Genomic DNA, 14,463 nt, shown 5'->3' with positions numbered 1-14,463 from the left:
AAGTTTTAGGACAAATTAATCAATATTCTATAGTGTTTCGCATCTTCCCGTCCCTTCTTGTCCAATCCAAATGCAAATATGAGCCGTCGACATTGCCCTTTGTCCCGTGCCGTGCCCTTCACTGTGAACCGTCAAACTGCCGATATTTTATATAGTTTTTTCTTTTCGTCTCATTATATTAAATTTTTTATCAAAAAAATTTATTATTGTTATATTAAATTATAAATAATTTTTTAAAAAAATTAAATTTTAAACTTTTCTAAATTTTGAATTTTTTATTTTACATATCATTTAAAAAATAATAATTAAAATTAAGTTCATTTCATTAAAAATTTGAACAAAAACAAATAAAACGAGACAAAAAGAGTAGTATATATCTCATATGAACAATACATAATTTTAAAAAATAGACATAAATAAGTTTTATTTACAAATTTTGTATATTTAATTAGTTTGGTTGTGTTTAAATTTTTTAAAATATAATATATTTATATATATATATATACCGGTCATATATATATCTATATATATATTATTTATTATTATTACTACCTTCTAAAATGTGTCATTCCCTCACAAGCCAATGTCCCTTCAAGATCTCCAATGATTCGAGCTATTCGAACCTCAAGACCTCTTTGAACTTCCTGAAATAGAGATCTAACATTATCAGCGAAACGCTTCATGTCAAAGGTGGCTGACTTGTCCAGCTCCACCCCGATGAACCCAGAGGCTATTTTGGATTGAACTTCCATCAACTTTTGACCTGTTGCAACCATGTATCTCTGCAGCTGGAATGTCTCCTCCAGGAAATGCTCCAGTGTTTTAGTATCTCCGTTCTTTTTCCTAGTGCTGCAGTCTCCTTGACTCGTGTCTATATCATTGTCATGCTGAAAATTGTAGTTAAAGATGATGATAAGCACATAGCAATCTATTTGACAAGCAAATACTGATACGTGCCAGTGAAACTGTAAAGTAAATGAAGAAATACCATTTTATTTCATTTTCGAAATTAGTTTTGAACCTGGTGATTAACAACAAATAGAGAAGAAAATGTTCAAAAATTTGCGTAGAAAAAGAGTTGCTGATCACCAGTGAAAGATATTGAGATCAGTAAAAGCCAAGTCAACATCCACAAAATTAGAAACCAATCTGAGCTTACCATCCGCTTACAGAGATCATCAGTCTTCCCTTGAAGGGACAGGTAGCGGCTGACTTGTTTATTTAGCAAAGATATCAACGATAGGAAGCCTTTCATCCCATTGTCATCGCCTTCCGTATCCTCTCCACTTTCTTGCTTTCCTGTTAACCTCTCAACCATAAGAAGCTGCTGCTTCAGCCTTTTGATTTTGTAAGAAACTCCAAGAGCTTGAAGATCCATCCTCCAGGGGGTATTTTTGGTTTTACCCAACGACTGACCAGGTAATGCTGACTTGTCAGCAGAATCGACTTCCACTGAACCATTAGTTTCTTTTTGAGTTGGACCTAGGTTGGAAATATCTCTCCCTTCTTCAAACTCCTTGTCAGGTGATTGGACTATCAATCTGATGTTCTTGGAGTCGTTGTAAGATGGGTTTACCTCTTCTTTCTCGGCATGTCTTTCTTGAGGCCTATCTAGCAAACTTGTTTTTGTTTCTTGCTCCCTCTCAATTGACTTTTTCTTGATAAACTTGACCTTGGGCCAGAAGGAATCATGTGTTAATGCTGGTTCATGCAGTGATAAATTTAATAGGCTAGTCTTCTGACAACTCAGAGGCTTTAATTGTGACGCAAACTGCTCCTTCAAGGAATCCAATTCTTCTTCTCTCTCCAGTAGCAAGGCCTCCAATTTCATATTTTCCTGTCTGAGCTGTGACACATCCTGGTTCAGTCCTTCGACATGGGACTGCAGCCGCTTCGATTCTAGTTCCATGCTCAGCAGCCTCCAACGAAAAGCTTCTAACTTCTCATCTTTCAGTCTCATTTGTTCTGCAAAAGCATCCAGTTCCAAGTGATGCCTCTTCTCAATTACAGTTGCATACTTTTCTGCTTCTGCTCGAACCCAACCTTCCAACCTTTTGACATCAGCTGTCACTACTTCAAATGCAAGGACAGAAATGGGATAAAAACACAGAATTGAAAAAAAGGGAGAAATCTAATACAGAAATGATACTGATCTTAATACGTTAAGCATTTGAGTGGATCTCATAAAACATACCTACAGAATAGATGGAAGACATATATTATAACTATTCACACACAATGCTAGCCATCAGGAAAACGTTTTTATGGTGAAACAAGAGAATAATAGAGAAATTGTTCTCACCCAATTCCTCATTCGCTTCTAGAGAGTGACAATCAGGAAGAGGAGAAAAGACTTCTGGGTCTGTTCTCAAATCTGAATAGTCATATTCGAAAACAAGATCAATCGGCTGTGATCTGGTTTTGCCAGAGTTTGACACCTCTTTGACACCAGAGGAAACGTCCAATTTTGCACTGGCTTGTTTAGCAAACATACCCTTCAATGAATGTCTCTCATGTCTGGACTCAGAGACTGCCTTCCACCTTTCTGTCTCTAATTCAGCTTGCTTCTTCTTTGCCTTTGATACTTTAACTTCCTTTAAAAGCATTTGCTTTTCTGCCGTATCCAACTTCGATTTCCTTAGCATTGCAGACAAAATCTTGTCTTTCTGCTCCAAATCCTTGCGTATTTTTGTAATTTCTATGGACAATTTTTGTGCCAATAATACTGACTCCTCTTTTTGCTCTAGGACTGAATCAAGCTCCAGCTTTGTAGCTTCAACTTGCCTAAAGGCTCGCCCCATCTCTGCTTCAAGTTGCCGTTGATTGGACACAATCTCAATAAAGGCGGTTTTGTGCTTCCAAAGCTCAGTACAATGCTCCTGAGCTTCACGCTGTGCAGTTTCTCTCAATTCTTCAGCAATACTTTCAAACTTCATTACCTTTTCTTCTAATTCCTTCCCCTTCTGCTCCATTTCTTCAATTACCTTATCCTTAGACTCCACCAAGAGCTCCATTTCATTGAATTTTTTACTCAAGCCAGCAATTTCTTCATTTTTCTTTTTCTCAAGGACTCTCAATTCATTTATCAGAGCTCCAATCTGCTGCCGAAGTTTCTTTCTTTCAATTAACCACCCCTGCTCTTGAGATGCAAAGATGCCAACAACCTTCTCATTTGCTTTTGCATCTTCATGTCTCCTTTTCTTTAACTCCTCAATCTCTTTCTCAGCGGTCTCAAGCTTCTGGTGAAGCTCGCACTTTGCTAGATTGGCTTCTTCTCTCTGGATTCTCCATACTAGCAATCCCAAGAGTTGAGCACTTCCTTGAAGCATTTTATCTCGTAATTCAGACCATTTCTCATCTTCCTTTTCAGGTCCCGTGAGGAGTCTGAGAGCAAAAAAAGCACAAGAAACACCAAAATACATTGGATACAAGCTGTCACTTTTCTCTTCCGAGATAATTAGATATGACCCAGAGATTCCCTTCTCATCCATTGCTTAGGAACTTGCTTCTTCACCTTTGGGAATGGTAGGTAGAAAAGGGAAGTTAGAAATCAAATTGAGAGGTGAAATCAAGGAGCAGAAACAAATAATTAATACAAGAAAGGAAACTGAAATTCGAGGCATTCTCTGTTTCAACAGGACAGAATTCACACCTACGAAATGGAACCACTTATATAAATTTAGACATAAATTATTTAGAACTAAAAGAGAAACATATATTCACGGTAATCTAGTACAAATAATTGAATACAAAAAGCATTACAATAATGGAGGAACAATAGTACCCTACATAGTTAGCGCACAAAAACCTTCTCAACTGTACAATCCATGACAAAATAATGTAAAACTTACAAGAACAAAAAGGTTGAAAGGCCTTCTCCAACTCAAACCAGAGGCCACAACTCTTATGGGAAAACTTCTGTTCGCCTAGAGAGACCAACGTTGGTTTTCCATAAAGATCTTTTCAAGGGGCTAGCAAAACCCAACTGCAGAAAATTTCAAGTACCAGTTTGATTTGGAAGTTATCCATCATAAATGATCAGGGAATACCAAAAGCATGTGTTTTTACACGTGTCTAAACTCTGCCAGAATCAGTTAAAAAGGACAAAGCATTTTACAGAACGGAAGAAAGGCTTGCCCCCTGGTTTTCAGTGACAGACCCACACCTGATAACCCCACTTGCCTTTCCCATCAGCTTTTTTCATCTATTCCTTCTTCAGCTCCGATAATGAGTCACGACCGAAATGGGAAGCAAGAACTCTAGATTCCTGGTGGTTTGTCACCATTACTAACAAACAAGTAACGAGGAAAAAGAGTTGAAGAAAATATACTATACCAATCCTGGAAATATATTATTGTTTCCAGAGTGTCTTTCACTTTAAAAAGTATATAGAATTATTGTTTGAAACTGTAATGCATAGAATAATAATTTATCTAAAAAAAAACTGCTCGAAAGTTTGCTTTTTTTCTATAGGTATCAAAAGGGGAATATTGCTGGAAAAGGCTACAAAAATAGTTCTGAAAGCACTTTTCCGGTTATCATAGCTTGATAGAGAGTGTGTCCTTAGCCTAGAAAATAGAATGCTTGAAAATGTGAAGTATTTTGTCTTCATTATCAATAATTTAAGACCATATGAGAAAGATATTGTGCGACTTTGGATCACAACTCTTACCAACCTATAATAAATCAGTCAATATATTGGATTATATAAAAAAATATAAAATACTATAAACCAAGTAAGTATTTTGCCTGGACCACGTTATCAAGTCATATATATTACCATAATTTAACCTACTACAACTGTTAAAAAAAACAGAAATCTTGAACATTACACCTGACAGCCAATACTCATGAAATTACTGCCAAAAATGAGGAAAACGCAATTTTTTAAACGATTCGATTGGTTCCTTAAGAACCCAAGAATATTTTCCTCATGAAAGATACCCCTCCATCCAATTAGATAGAATTTAATACCTGTTGAAAGCTCCTAGTGGCTAGTGGGCAAAAAACTGGTGGTGAGGAGCATTTTGTGTAAACAAAGAGGGCAATCGAGAATGTCGCTGTCAAATTCATAAACGTCATAATGAAGGCACCTAAGAAGCCAGTTCTTCATGGGTCCAGAGCCGTTAGGCCCCTTCTATTTGCTGCCTTGGTTGAGACACCTGTAAAGCAGGAACTTGTTGAGGGAAGGATGTGCAAACCCCTTTGTGTTTAACCTGTTTTTGTGAAAAGTAAACAAGGCAAAATGACCATCCCATAATTCTAATTATAATAACCCAAGCCAAGATCTGCTCTTGGAATTTGGAGTAACCAAGTACTGAATTCTTTTGATTATGCACAAAGCAACCAATAAAGAAGAATAAAATTGAAAGAATACACTAAGGAGTTTGAGTTAAGTGGGGCAGCTAAGAGCACAGCACCCGGTTCCCACCGTGGATTTGGTATTAATGATCAACTCGATGTGGATCCCTCCGGTCTGAAATGACCTGTACTAATATTGTCCAGTATTCAATAATTGATCCCGAAATTCTTGTTCAATAATCATAGTGAAAGTTCTTTAAAAGAGCTGTTGCTATTGTTTTGTTCTTCACACTTGATCTGTATGGTAACAAAAAAGTCAATCAACTTCCCAATCCCATCAAAACATATCATGTTCTTACGGTACAAAATTGGTAGAAATGGGGATGGAATTAAATGTAGTAGCAGCAGCAGCAGCTGTCTGATACGGAGGCGTGGAAAAATGGGACTTTAAAAAGGAAATAAATGGAGACTTGACGGCCTGCTGTTCAAGGAAGAGAATAAGAGATGTCATCCTTTAGCCTTAAAACGTTTCCATGTGGGGTTTTGCTCAATAAAGCGTGTAAAAGTCTGAACACGAGAAAACGGCAGTGAAGAATATGAAGGGCCCTATTTCACCCGCGGTGAGCAATCGGCCATGAAACCACTGTAATGGGCCAGCTCTGCACATGATTGTAGGGTCCATTTCTTATGACTTTGGGTTTAACCCCAACTCGGATTTCTTAATTTGGTGTTCCATTGTTTTCCAATCCATACTAGATCAATCCATTTCATTGACATAATCAAATTAGGGACAATAATGAGTATTTTATAATCAATTATCTTGTATTATTTGATTACTGTGTATTATTTAATCTGATTGACAGCTCAAGATTCTTTTTAAAGTCGAGTGGTAAAATTGTTATTTGTTACGTGTTTAAGTAGTACGCTTAACACGTCCACTACTCGAATTTAATTATAAATATTAATTTTTAATATTTAATTTTAGTTATATATATATTTTTTTATAATTTTTTTAATTAATTTAATGCTTATTAAAATTTATTAATTTTTTTAAGAGCCTATTTGGCTTACTTTTTTTTTAATTTAAAAGCTATTATGAAATTTTTATGAAAAATAATAGTTTTTAGAATTAAATTAAAACTGTTTAATAAAATAAATTATATAAGTTATAATTTCAATTAAAATTATCACAAAAGATATTCATATCATCTTCAAACACTTAATAAGTTATAACGTAACACTTCAAGTTTATATATAATTTCAAATGTTAAAATCAAATAAATTAATAAAGAAACGAAATAACTTTCAAGCTTGTATAGTAATAATAATATTAGATTTTTGTTGATTTAGCAAACAATCAGACCATAATACTTCAATTATCAAAAAAAGAGAAAAAAAAGAAAACAATGTATTTAATATTAAAATTATTTTTAGAAAAAAATAGAAAAACTTTTAAATAGTATCTGAATGCAGTTTTGAATTTTAGATTTTTTTTCTCTTAATATTTATAAGAATAAAAAAGTATAGATTTTGATATTTTATTGTTGGATCTTTTATTTTTTAATAGTTTTTGTATAGAGAGGTAAAAAAAAGGGAGATCACTATTTACATTGAAAAATGGTAATTTGTAAAGAGAATGAGAGGAGAGGGAGTTGATTGAGAGATGAGTATTTCATGAAAAATTGATATGTTTTTAAAAGAAAATAAGAGAAAGTTTTTCCCTGAAGCTTTTCTTGAAGCTCTTTTTTGAAAAATTTTGTTATTTCAAAAAAATTACTTTTTTTTTTAAGAATTGTTCAAAAAACATATTTTGTTTGGCTTTTACTTTTAAAATGTAGATAAGTTGAAAAAAACCAGGGTCAAACAGGAGCTAAATATAATTTTAAAATTTATTTATTTTACACAACTAATTTATTTTTTATGAACTAATTTTAATTTAATAATTTGATTTTCATTAATAATATACATAAAAATTGATTTAAAATTTATTCTATAAGCTATTTAGTGAGTTCAAATATTTAATAAGGATATTTTGGTACAAATTTGAAAAAAAAATCAAAATTTAATAAAGTATTTATAAGATTTAGGTACTCTATTAAATAATAAATTTAAAACAAAATATTTTAAAAATAACAAATATATTTACCTATTAACATCCTTAAATCAAATTAGAATAGCAACCTCCTCGGCTACAAATTTTTTAGCAATCCATTGAGTTGTAGTGTATAGTAAATATAATTGACTACTTGTTATATATGATCATAAAGTATAAACTAAAATAAATTTTCTTTTCCATCATTTATTTCTTTTACTAGATATTAAGATTTGAAAATTGAAATTTATAATCTCAATTTTAAACATTATCAAACTATATATATTCTTTTTATTTTATGTTAGAATATTGATTTTTCCTTCTTTAAATTTGGAATGTGATAGTTTCAGATTGAATTTTTTTTTTTTCAAAATTCAGAATTTGTTGTAACAAAATTGTCAAATTATAGTAATCATGCAAAATACATAAAATGTAATGATTGGGAAAAAAGAAAAAGAAAAAGAAAAAGCAATATATGCAGGGTTGAATGACATTTGGTGAAACTAGCGACGTGGCATTGCGGCGGCGAATCCAAGCCTTTCTGGTAGACTCTAGAAGCTCCCACCGCCGGTGGAAAAACGATCTAATCCAAGGGAGAAAGGATTATTGTGTATGTACTCGTATCTTATCCTAATTCTAACACACTATTTTCATTTTCATCACTATTTATTAAATTTCCCTTTATTTTAAATAAATATAAAATTAAGGTTACTCATATCAATTTTTGTTTTTTAACTAATTTTTTCACTATCATTTTACTCAATTGGAGATTATTAAAAATTGCAATTATAGATTAATTTAGTAAGGACTCGCTAATAATAAGTGATTAATTTAAATTAAAATTTTTATAACCTTAAATTAAGTAAGAAGGTAACAGAAAATTAATATAAAAATGATGTAGACAAATCTTAACTTTAGATTTTTTTTAGAATATATGTGTTGTCAAATTATAATAAAAGTATTACATATTTCAATTACTTTTTCATAACGAAGAGTATTCTTTTAAAATATATTTTTAAAATATATCGTTCATCTTAAAATCAAATAAGGAACTTGTCCACTAATTTTAACAACGAAGAAAATCCTCACCCACTGCAATATCTAAATTTGATTTTTAGCTTTTGAAATTAATTTATTTAATGATAAAATATATTTACAAGATATTGCATTCGAAAATGAAAACTAGGGAATTCCACGGCCTTGATTTCTGATATCCATTTTAATAGGTGACGTGGCGAATTTTGGGAGGAGATGCCCATGGGAATGCGATGACGCTATCCACACAATAGCCTCCTATAAAAATGCTTTCACCGATCGGTGTGCCCTTCTACTTCTCCTTCAAGTTCCATTCTCAGCTTGCTCCTCTGTTTTTTTCCTGTTAGGAAAACTAAAATTTTCATTCGTATCCTTGTGATTTTCTTTATATTCAATATCATCGTTACTGATTCAATTCAAGATTTTCGTTTTTGTTTATTCTTTTTCGAAGTTGAATTGGTGTAAACTCTAGGGTTTTGAGAGAGTCACCTATGGGTGAAGGCAAAATGGAGGATATGCCGTTACCGGCTCTCTTCGAACAAGCTCGTAAGATCCATATAACGGCCACGGAGTCCGGTGCTGATCAGGTATGGTCCTTCTCATGCTTGATTTCAATGTTCCTTCACAGCTCTCTGATCTGATAAATGCGAATTTCATGGGTCCACAGGATTTGGTAAAGAAAGGATCCGAGGTACTGGGGAAGTGCGAGGACATGATAAGCAAGCTGGGGCTTTTCTCATCTAATGAGAATAAAGATGACATCAGCACCACCAATCTCAAGTACCTTCTGGTAATCATGATTATTTTAATTCCCCTTTCTTTTTCATAAATAGTACTTAGTATCTTCATTAAGTTTTGTTTGAAATTTTTATTTCTATTGCATTTATAATATTTCTGTAATTACTTATTTTTTCCTTAAATAAGTTTGGAGTGTTCGTTTTTGGAATATTTTGATGACAATATTCAAAGCTATAATTTAATTATTCTGTAACAGGCAGGTTCTAACTGTTGTTTTGCATTACAGGTGCCATTTTATCTTGCAGAGCTGACGGAAAAGCTTGTGCAGGATGACAGAATACAGATTCTCAAGACTTCGCAGTCAAAATTGAAGGTAAATTTAGTTCATAACATGAAGAAAAGCGTGGTTGAAAGCTTATTATGAAAGTTTAGCATTAGAGATGATATTTAATAATGTTGTTTGATTACTGTTTTTTTTTTTTAATTTTAAATCTGTTTCAACTTGTTAGGATCATTCGTCTTGTACGTCAATTGGAACTTATAGAAATTGTGGTATGTTCTAGGAATTCATTTCATTTTGTGAGGCAATGGAACTTGTACCACAGGAAGAGTTGGAAGCTTCTGCACAAGGAGCTTCAAATTCTTTTGCTGATCGAAGAGCCTTAAAGGTAGTTATGGATTCTTGCTAATAGCATGAATTTTTGTTATTATTGGATGCATTCTGGATTGTTGATTTGCAATGGAAATGTTGTTGTGGTGCATGTGAGTTATGTTTGTGCTTGTATCCAGATTGCTCGGTTCAGACGCCAAAGAGCTGCAGAAGCAAAGCTGACAGAAATAAAGGAGCGGAAGGAACGGCGCGGGCGTTCAACCAAAGCAGCTGCCTTATCCACTCCTGTTGAGGCTGGAGAGGAGGATGAGCAGGATGATGACGGGGAGGAGGAACGGGAGGTTAGTTGTCTGCATAAAATACCTTTTAAAGTACCTCTTCTTTGATAGAGCATTATTGTTAAGACTTCCCTGTTAGATGCCAAACTTGATATTTTTATCATAGGAATATCTGTATATACACAAAACATGTGGGAGGTATTGCATGAATTGGTGCACAGTGAACCTCGAGCAAATGTTTTATCAATTATCTCATAAAACCAGGAAGCTTTAGTTAAGCCTACTATTTAAGAAGGTTTCTTTTGAATTTGCTTGTTGTTGATTTGCTTCTTGTGCTTGTGAAGGTTTAGTTAGGGCTATTCATAAGATAGTTCCATCTAAATTGTTTGTTTCTTTATTTCTTGTGCTTTTATGTTTTGTCATAGCTCATAAGCAATTTCTTGCAAGAATTGTAATTATGTTCTATGTAACTGTGATATCTAGCAGTTTGAAATGTTGCGTGTGAGGTTATACTTTGCTAAGTTATAATTGGAGGTTTTATGACTCTGCATATGAGTGTTGGTATTCTTTCGTCTGAGGTGTTATATTTTCCTACTGGATAATGCTAGGACCCTATTGGGAATTACAACTACGCTAGGCCTGTTGGCCTTGGTATGCAGCAAAGGAAATATTGGCCTTCGTCCTTTTTCTTTACTTAAAATTATGATGGTGGTCCTTTTCATTTTCATGAAGCCTGTAGCTGACATTGAAAATTAATTTGGTTATTTTGTGTTCACAAGAAATGTGTTATGCATTGAAATTGACATGATATGCCTGGTGCTTATTGTTGAAGTTATTAGTTGTGCTTCTTAGGTTTCACAAAACTTTTTGGTTTCTCTAAAATAATGACATTGCCCTTGAGCAGGCTTGGCTTACAACTATCTTGTTGGCTATTTGTAAGGTTAGTCTTATATATCAATAAAAGCTGCCATGTACAAGCTTTAAATTTCTTTTCCATGATAGTGATATCTTCATACCACTCTCTGCCACGTGACTGCATTTGTAGGCTTTTGATCTGCTTGAAATGCTAAAGAAGGAAGAAGAAATGCTTTCTGCCATAAAGGAAAAACAACTAAAGGTATTGATCTGCTTAAATGATCTATAGGTTAACTTTGTATTCATTATTTGTGTTTTTTCCTGAAAGATTTTACTTCTCTGCCTTGTGAACTTTTTGTTGATGAGTTGTGCTGAAAATTTTCACCAGCGGAAGGTATAAAGCTTTGAGTAAATCACTACTTGAAGATTGACAGTATACACCCCACTTAGGAGGTGTAAAGCATTACTTGAGTTAAATATTTTATGATGTTTTTTTTTTTGAAAGGCAAATATTTTATGATGTTGAGCCTTGGAAGGTGACATATAAATGTACAATTCCAAGATTGACACTGTTCACCCCTCTTAAGAGATTGGTTAGTTAAATAATTTTTTGTGATAAGTTCAGTAAATTTGTTACCACATTAAAGTTCTGTTAGTCCTTGCCTTTGTTCTCTAAGCTTGCTACCATACCAAGGCCATTGACATTGGAGAAAATTGGAAATTCTTCGATAAATTGCTGGAAATCTTTAACTACATCACCTGAAACATAATATTGTTGTTTAAATGATAAACATTACTCAATCCATTATAATTTTTTCATCATCTCAAATACCAACCATGACACTGATTAGATAACAGTGCTCAACTTGTTGTGCATAGCTAATGCCAGCGCATGGTCAGCTTCTTTGGTAACTTGTGTTGAAAGAGGATTATAAATGGATGTGAGCTCATTTTCATCGTAATCATTTCTTAGTTTTTTGCTCAGATTTCGTAAGTTAATGCCTAATGAATCAGTTTCTTTTGTGAATATAAATGGATAGCATTTCCTTTTTTACTTGTATTTCAGGAAGGGGAAAAGGGATTTTCTCAGGCTATCCTTGATGATCGCACCAAGAAAGCCGAGGCCTGGCATCGTGATGCTGCAGCTCGTGCACGATATACTAAACCTGCACCACCTATCACATGTGCAACATTTGCTCAAGATGTTATAGAAGGAAGGGCAAATGTTTCACAGGCACATGATCACAAACACCAGCCGATGATCTTTGGACCACAAAGCCTTATTGGTGGAAGCCTTACAAATGAGAGGCAAAGGATGGCAGCACAGGTTTTCCAACCTGGTCATAGGTAAATCCCTGTCCTGGTATACTACTTTTAATTACATTCTGTTTTATTGTCTGGGATGAAGGAGGGGTTCGAGTGTTAAATTCTCTTGTTAAACATCTTGTCACGTTATGCCAAGGTAAACATTTGATAATGGGCACATACTGGTTTTGATCTTGTGTAAAGAAAAACATTGTTTTTTCTTGAATATATTGTTTTCTATTGCTAATCCAATTATCTTGTTTTAGGATGCCAACCATGAGTATTGAGGAAGCTGGTCTGAGGGAGATGGAAATGATGAATAAATGGCAGGAGAGGAATGCAAAAATGTTTGAAGAAGCCAACTCGGCATGGTATAAGGACAGCCCAAAGTTGGGACCAAGTGAAGATGATGAAGACGATGATGCTGCCCAAGAGAAGGCAAGAGCATGGGATGATTGGAAAGATGATAATCCTCGAGGTGCTGGCAATAAAAAGCTCACCCCCTGTGGGTAAAGCTGATAAGTAGTTGGTCATATTTCTTTTATGAAGTATTCTTTCAAACCAAATTACTGGTGGTTTTTGGTTTTAGGAACATTTTCTGAACCTTTATTTTTCTTATAGAATATTGTTCTTGCAAAATTTTCAGTTTGCTTTGAGCAATGTATAAAATTCATATTGGTCGATAAGAGCAAACTTGGTCCTGTGTAGGTGTTACCAGATTTTGTCGTCTGAGTTGATTGTTTCAGGGTTTAAGCAAATATCAAGGTGCCAAACTTTGAGACGAGAATAATGAAATGGGAGCATGATTCATGCACGAAACATCAGAGGTCCCAAGGTGGATTGCTGTTCGTTGGCACCGTATGGAAGACGTAGAGCGTCTGGTAAACCTTCATTGGCTAACCCCCACCCTCAGTTCACGTGCTGTGCTGTTGAAAAGCGTGGATGGTGTCCGTACATGTTGGCAAATAATAATGAAATCGAAGCTGAACTGCTCTTGATTGAATTGTTGGCTGCTTGTTCTGCCGTTTTTCACCCTTCTTGCGTCTAATTCTACTTCAAAGGATTGACGATTTACGAGAACAAGCCTTTTTTCCAGTTATTACTCGATACTAGAATACAATATTCTACAATCACAACGCTAGCTAGAACCAAGCGTCAATGCAGGCAATCTGTTACGAAATGAAGTAAGTAATTTAATATAAACCAAAATTTGTCAGCTTTGTCGGCTGGGTCTCGGCTGGCTCCTTCAAAATTGGCGGTGGGAGTGGTGGCAGAGGAACTTTTTGGCCAACCCCTCTCTATCCTCTCATATCTAACCATCTCTCAAATTTAATAATTTACTGATTCTTTTAAAGATGCCACGTGTCAATAAGCCAGCGAGTGACAGGTAATAACAAACTTTTTTCAGTTATTAAAAGGAAACAGCATATTATTTTCATGTGAAATTCAACTGTCCCTTGTCTCGTAGGACAAGTCCTCTAAGAGCATGTGGATGTTTCATTATTTGATTAGAAATACCGATACCCTTTGTACAGCATTGTTTAACAACAATTGGCCCACCAAATTGTGGCAAGGATTGCAGGGAAGCGTGCTGATTGCTGAATCCAGCTCTAGTGAACTCCACTCCCAACGTCACTTTCTCTTTTTCTGAGTGGACTTGAAATAAAAATCTCAACATATTTATTTTGGGAACATCTCAAAAGGAGAAAGTGCGACAGGTAAAAATGTGATGGAAATAGCTGCAGCCCGCTACATTAATACGACCACGGAATGAAGAGTCTTACTCTCGATTCAGCGCCCCTAGCCATATTCTCGAGTAAAAGATTCTTGCCAAGGAACGAGACAGGGAAATGAGTTTCATGATCTTATCAAATTGTACGAGAAACATTTATGATGTTGATTGGATGACGTTTAGATTCAAGACAAGATGATAAATCAAACTCACTGCTAACTTCCAGGCATCCCTGTCCGTATCACCCCATAGCCACAGCTTTAACCGTCCAAAGACAAAATGCATCCCCGACCTTTTGTCAGTTCTGTTCTCCCAAGAACTTGAACCCTGTACGCAAATGATTGGCACCACAAATTTTACGCTGTTATCTTCTACAATCCAGTCTTAAGCAGATTCTGAATGAGTCGTATGAGGAAAATTCAAGGGGTAAAGCATAGTAGACATTTTTGTTTACAATGGTTAAGGAGGCATGAATCATAACTGATAATTGAGGCTTGTTACTTGTTGCATTAAGCTC

General features: G+C 34.6%; 2 protein-coding genes across 4 annotated transcripts; one reads left to right on the top strand and one right to left on the bottom strand.

The window, feature by feature from the left end:
* Positions 527-4,587, bottom strand: LOC18605783 (flagellar attachment zone protein 1). Of its 3 annotated transcripts, none has more exons than XM_007039013.2 (4): positions 3,852-4,587; positions 2,303-3,514; positions 1,160-2,073; positions 527-887 (listed from the first exon to the last, which is right to left on the bottom strand). In XM_007039013.2, exons 2-4 carry the CDS (start codon positions 3,489-3,491, stop codon positions 549-551), a joined length of 2,442 nt encoding a protein of 813 aa, XP_007039075.2. In that variant the 5' UTR covers positions 3,492-3,514; positions 3,852-4,587; the 3' UTR covers positions 527-548. The 3 variants fall into 3 exon arrangements, with proteins under 3 accessions (XP_007039075.2, XP_007039076.2, XP_017973782.1); XM_007039014.2 differs by having other exon boundaries at positions 1,160-2,070; XM_018118293.1 differs by lacking the exon at positions 3,852-4,587 and having other exon boundaries at positions 2,303-3,830.
* On the top strand, positions 8,706-13,217 carry LOC18605782 (PP2A regulatory subunit TAP46). Its single transcript, XM_007039012.2, has 9 exons — positions 8,706-9,015; positions 9,096-9,218; positions 9,453-9,539; positions 9,730-9,834; positions 9,956-10,117; positions 10,959-10,994; positions 11,100-11,171; positions 11,976-12,256; positions 12,481-13,217. The coding sequence occupies exons 1-9, from the start codon at positions 8,920-8,922 to the stop codon at positions 12,725-12,727; spliced, it is 1,209 nt and encodes a 402-aa protein (XP_007039074.2). The 5' UTR covers positions 8,706-8,919; the 3' UTR covers positions 12,728-13,217.

This window comes from Theobroma cacao, chromosome 3, assembly GCF_000208745.1.
Source record: "Theobroma cacao cultivar B97-61/B2 chromosome 3, Criollo_cocoa_genome_V2, whole genome shotgun sequence".
Classification (NCBI taxonomy): Eukaryota; Viridiplantae; Streptophyta; class Magnoliopsida; order Malvales; family Malvaceae; genus Theobroma; species Theobroma cacao.
This window is presented reverse-complemented; position numbering and strand designations above follow the sequence as displayed.